This window comes from Vigna unguiculata, chromosome 3 (assembly GCF_037176805.1).
Source record: "Vigna unguiculata cultivar grain cowpea cultivar isolate G323 ecotype 2 chromosome 3, ASM3717680v1, whole genome shotgun sequence".
Taxonomy (NCBI): Eukaryota; Viridiplantae; Streptophyta; class Magnoliopsida; order Fabales; family Fabaceae; genus Vigna; species Vigna unguiculata.
The window spans coordinates 2,649,161-2,655,190 of NC_140794.1; the positions used below are offsets into that span (position 1 = coordinate 2,649,161).

The window sequence follows — 6,030 nt, forward strand, 5'->3', positions numbered from 1 at the left end:
ATATATATATATTATTTTTTTCTTTTTTCAATACTAATGTGTAATGAACTGCTTATTGATCTTCAAATGCATTTTTTTTTCATTTATAATTTCCAAAAACATCAAACAATATTGTAGAATTGATTTTGTTTTAGTTGCAATAATGTTATAAATCCAATTAAATGGAACTAAAAAGTTTGACGTCATGAAATATAAATAAAGTTCTTAAAATAAATACAACCAAAGAGTGTTCCCATACATGTAATGGAGTAGAACATTCTTAATCCTTTAATTTATGGAGAATTAAGTTCACATTGAAATTAACTTTTGCCATCTGTCTGTTGACATCAAGAGTCAAACTGGATAAATTTTCTTCTATTCGGTGAACGCGTCCTTGCAAATCTTCTATTCCTTGCATTCTATTTTACAAGTCTTGCACACCATCCCACACTCGATTAAGCATATGAGACTGTAACTGGAAGGGAGGTTCTTCATGATTACCAATAGAATGGTCAGGCTGCATACCGTCCTCGCCATGCAACGGATTTTGTGGTTGACCTTGCACTTCATCATCATTGACGGCACGATCATGCTGCCATACACCGTCGACATTAATGATATTCAACCTTTTCAAAGAACTCGTGGAAAAATGATGTCTCTTCCCAATAGTTGTTCTTGCATCTGCAGAAACATCCATTCCACAATATTGCATAATCTGGGTTATCAATATACCATATGGAAGAGGAGTGTCACTGGCCTTGCACTTAAGCATGTGTTGCATTATATGTAGGGATGGCAACGGGGCGGGGCGGGGACGGGTTTCGCTATCCCATACCCATCCCCGCATAAAAAATTCATCCCCATCCCCATACCCAAACCCAACGGGTATCACACTTTTTTCCCATCCCCATCCCCACCGGGTAACGGGTATAATCTCGTACCCATACCCGTACCCGTGTTCTAACTACTTCAATATTAATTTTTATAAAAGAAAAAAAATTACGGTAAAGAAAACATAATATTATGAAATATTCAATATTAGGAGGATTTTCTTCGATGCCAAATACCTTAAAATAAATTATAATTGTTTACATTTTATATTAGAATACCAAATAAAATTTCATGTGAACCAAAACATTTGTTAAATTTGCAAACTACAACATTGATGAACTTAGTTGATAAAATTAAAAAATATTTCAAAAAAATATAAAAGGAAAACAAATATTTAAATTAAAATATATTTTAAATGTTTGTTTACTTCAATTTTTTAAATTCTAATGAATATCTTTTTTATACACTAATAAAAGTTATAATATATCACTTGATCAAAATGACACAAAGAATAAATAATAAACATAATAATAAAAGGAAAACAAATATTCAAATTAAAATATATTTTAAATGTTTGTTTACTTCAATTTTTTAAATTATAATGAATCTCTTTTTTATACACTAATAAAAGTTATAATACATCACTTGATCAAAATGACACAAAGAACAAATAATAAACATAATAATAAAATTTTGAAATAGATTTTGTATCTTTTGAACTTCAATATATGTTGGATAGTGACAAAAAAATATTCATAGCAATTACATTAAATTTTTATATTGTAGTAAATAAAAGTTATTTATACAAATAAAGTGGAAAAAATTACAGTATGATTAATAGTGAGTTATAAAATAACAAATAATTAGATAGAATATATCGAAATATTATTCTACATGATGAAAATAAACAATAAATAAAAATATTAAAAGACTAACAAATGTGTGTTTTAGAAATAATTTGAGAGACTATCGAAAGAAATCGCACAAAGGAAATCAAATGTATAATTAAGGTATGATAAAATGAAAAATACCTTACAGAACTAATTATTAAATTATGTTTGAAGTGGTTAAAATTAAATAGAAATATCATTAGTGACCAAAAAATTTGTCATTAAATTACATATAAATTAGTAATTAAATTGGTCACTAAATCAAGTACAGATTCGATCATTGAATCGGTCACTAATTTAGTCATTGATTCAGACAATAAATCAACTACTACCACCAATGACGAAAAATAGTGACTGATATGGGTTACTGACTAAATCAGTCACCATTTCATGTTTTTCTTGTAGTGAATTATCATATACTATTCCTAAATATCATTATATATATATATATATATATATATATATATATATATATATATAAAATTTTAACCACTTCAAACAGAATTTAAAGTGAAAAAATTACATTATGATTAATAATGAGTTATAAAATAAAAAATAATTAGATAGAATATATCGAAATATTATTCTACATGATGAAAATAAAAAAAATAAATAAAAATATTAAAAAACTAACAAATGTGTGTTTTAGAAATAATTTGAGAGACTATCGAAAAAAATCACACAAAGGAAATCAAATATATAACTAAGGTATGATAAGACGAAAAATATCTTAGAGAATTAAGAAAACTTTTCAAATATTAACATATAATTAATGGTTGAAAAATAACGAAAATTATTTTAATGAAACAAAAGAGTTCTTCAAATTAAACAAAAATTAATAATAATAATAAGTAAAGATTTTTTTTTTATATTATCTTAAATTGAGAGTATAAACATTCTCATGTGAAAGAAAAATTTATAATAAATAAAAATATTAAAAAATAATATAAATATTCAAATGTGAGAGGCATAATTTTTTTTAATTAACATACATCATTTTAACATAATTACATAAAGGTTATGATAAGATAAAAAATATATTGGAGATGAGAATGAGTTTCATGACAAATGAAATAATTAAAAGAAATAAAAAATAGAAAAAAAATATATATATATAGGGGTTACTTGATTAATTGTGAATATTTTAATAATTTAAACGAGAATGGAGATATGGCGGGGACGGGTATTATGGCGGGTATATGTACATCCCCATACCCATCCCCATACCCAACTGAAAAAGTCGAGGATTCCCCATACCCATACCCATACCCAGTCAATGCGGGGATTCCCCGTCAAAACGGGGACGGATTCGGGCAATACCCACGGGGACGGGTTTATTTGCCATCTCTAATTATATGATATGACCAATTAATTGATATGTTATTTTTAAGCAACCACAACATGAAAATGTCTTCGTGCAACAACTTTGCAAAATTAGTTAAGCGTGGTGTCAAAATATGCACAAGGACATAGTGTAGTAGTCTGTCATTAACGTTCATAGAGCCGATTGATCTCACACGTTGACCCTGCATCTTTGGAGTCAACATAGAAGATAATGCCATATCACGATCTAAAGGGAGGTCCTCTGGTATATCCGTAAAGCTCACAGTTCGACCTTCATACTTTAAATGACAAATATTAAACAAGTCATCATGTTTTAGTTTAATTTTTCTTCTGTTTACCTCACTTAATAGGTATCCATTGCCGGAGATCCTTAGGTTTGAATAGAAAACTTTGATCAAACCCGGATAGAAAGGACGATCCAGAGACACAAAGTCGATGAGCCCTTGATAGATAAGATGATGATGGAAATAAAGCCCAAATGTAGTGAATGAATCATAATTCATAACTTTTGGCTCCACAATTTTTCTGATATAAAATTCATGTGCATAGTGTTCCATCTGACGGATGTCGCTAAAGAAATGTCGTTGATCTAAAACATCTCCGACGTATGTCCTTTTGGTGTAAAAGTGTGACTATATTGAAGTCCACACCCACAACATCATCAACTACATCATCACCATCCAAATAAGAAAGTTCTAATTCTTCTTCCATGTATGTCACCTTTAACAAATGTAAAAACTATGGCCTCCACATAATACACATAATAATGAACTATTATAAACATCCTACTTTAAAAAACCCCAACAATAAATTCCCATTAACAAAATACAAGTATTTCCTTCAATAATAACACTTACAATTAACCATGCAATCAATCCATTATGTATCCATAAATTAAACATACAATATATCCAAAAAAAAAAATACAAATAACACATTTCATACCATAACACATTTCATAAGTAACACAAATAACACACTTGAACATGTTATATACCTCTATTTTAGCTTTTCAAGACTTCAAACAAATTTCCACAAATGTCAAAAACCTACACCAACCGAATCATATTAGAATCTTCAAATCACACAGAATAAGTTCTTCTCATAACTACAAACATATCTCAAGGTTCGTCACACTCACAACTTGACCACTTCCACGAACACACAGAGCACAACTCAGATCCACCAAGTACGCATACCACCACAACACAAAACCACGAACACACCACACCACAACAAACCTACACCAACAAACATATTATGGAAACTTGTAACTCAAAATAAACCCCGGACCATGAAACAACTAACCTCCACCACTTAGAAGGAGACGCAAACCCGCCTTAAGCACAATCCATAATTATTCACCACCTGCAAGTAAATATTAACAATAGGTCAGCCACCACAGTTACAAGACGTGCAAAGAATTCCCTACACTGCTGAATCCCCTGCACTTCCGTATTCGACCACCTCTTGCATAAAAACAAAAATCAAACATTACGAAACCAAGCACCCATGGCAGCCATTGCGGAAGGAAGAAGATCAGATCTAAAACGCTTAAAACACGTGTATCCGATCCACCATAGCTATATCCGATCCACACACTCGTATCCCATCTACCAAACCGGATTCAATCCCGCCAACGTCCAACCAGTGTATTCGATCCACCTCCATGCGTATTCGATCCCTTAAGCCCGTATCCGATCCAGTTGCGTATTCGATCCCATGATCACGTATCCGTTCCATGTGAGCACGGATTCGATCCACTTTAGAGCATATCCGATCCAGCTACCCACCGTATCCGATCCAACAGCACAAGATTGAATCCTTCACACAGGATCTGGTTTTCCGTGCCATGGTTACAACTTCTTGCAAAGAGTTTTGGTTGCAGCAGTGTGTTTGCATTGTAGCGGAGAGGTGGAGAGGTGGTAAATGGGGGCATAGCTTGGATGGATGGGTTCCTCACCATTTCACAACTCACATCAAACAATAACACACACCAGTAAAAACCCCAACTTACACACACACATTTAAAAAAAACACCACACTCACCTGAAATGGCAGCACAGCGAAACGGAGATGTCCATCAAAACTAAAAACCCAAGTTGCCTTCTCCCCTCTTATAATTATGACACTCCACCAATATCAGCTACCAACCTGTCTAACTTATTCAATACGTATTTAATGGCTTTTTTTTCCAGTCAAACAGATTCAAACGCTTTGTATGTATGGTCATAAGCGATCTAATGTGCTTTTTTCGGGAATATTACATAGTGCATGGCTGTTGAACGGTGAATGACTTACGTACTATCCCACAATGCATGGCATGTGAGAGAGATGCCAAGGGTAAATATGTAATACCCCAACCCAATCCCCCATATCTTCACATATAACCCGCGATTACAAATCTAATGGATCCTTCATATGCTCGCTCTCCCTTCTGCACACATACCCTTAAAACGAACAGTCTAGTCATTCTAATTTCTTTCCTCGCAAATTTTCTCTCCATAAAACGAACACAGTGTAAAGAAAAATAATAATAGGTCAGGGCCAAAAAAAAGAAAAACAACTAAAAAAACAAGAAAAAGACCGATAAGTGTTGTAATAGAAAAAAAAAACTTAAATACTTTTGTAGTCACTAAATTTAAATACAAAATTATAATTCCTTTGTGTTGCAAACTTTTATATACTTTTATGCGTGCTTATAAATAATGACAATTTAAAAACATGTAAAAGAAAAAATTAAAACCAATTAAAATATCGAGATTAAAAAAAATTAACTAAAAGAATAAAGAAAAGAGTAAAAACATACAAGTGAAGACTGTAACGAATATAAAAAAGACATATAACAATTTTTTTTTTCTAAATTAAGTATGACGTTTTTAAATTTATCAGTACGGATTATACTAAATTTGTTAAATTTTATTAGAAGTAATTTCATTTTAAATTAATTTATTCGATTTTAAACTAAATAATTTTAGAAATAGCT

At 31.2% G+C, this 6,030-nt stretch overlaps 1 protein-coding gene across 1 annotated transcript; it reads right to left on the reverse strand.

Annotated features, from left to right (window-relative positions):
- Positions 1 to 234: 234 nt before the first annotated feature.
- LOC146887418 (uncharacterized) lies at positions 235 to 5,525 on the reverse strand. The gene is made up of 3 exons (XM_085670519.1): positions 4,353 to 5,525; positions 3,058 to 4,285; positions 235 to 765 (listed from the first exon to the last, which is right to left on the reverse strand). Exons 2-3 carry the CDS (start codon positions 3,599 to 3,601, stop codon positions 404 to 406), a joined length of 906 nt encoding a protein of 301 aa, XP_085526645.1. The 5' UTR covers positions 3,602 to 4,285; positions 4,353 to 5,525; the 3' UTR covers positions 235 to 403.
- Positions 5,526 to 6,030: the final 505 nt, after the last annotated feature.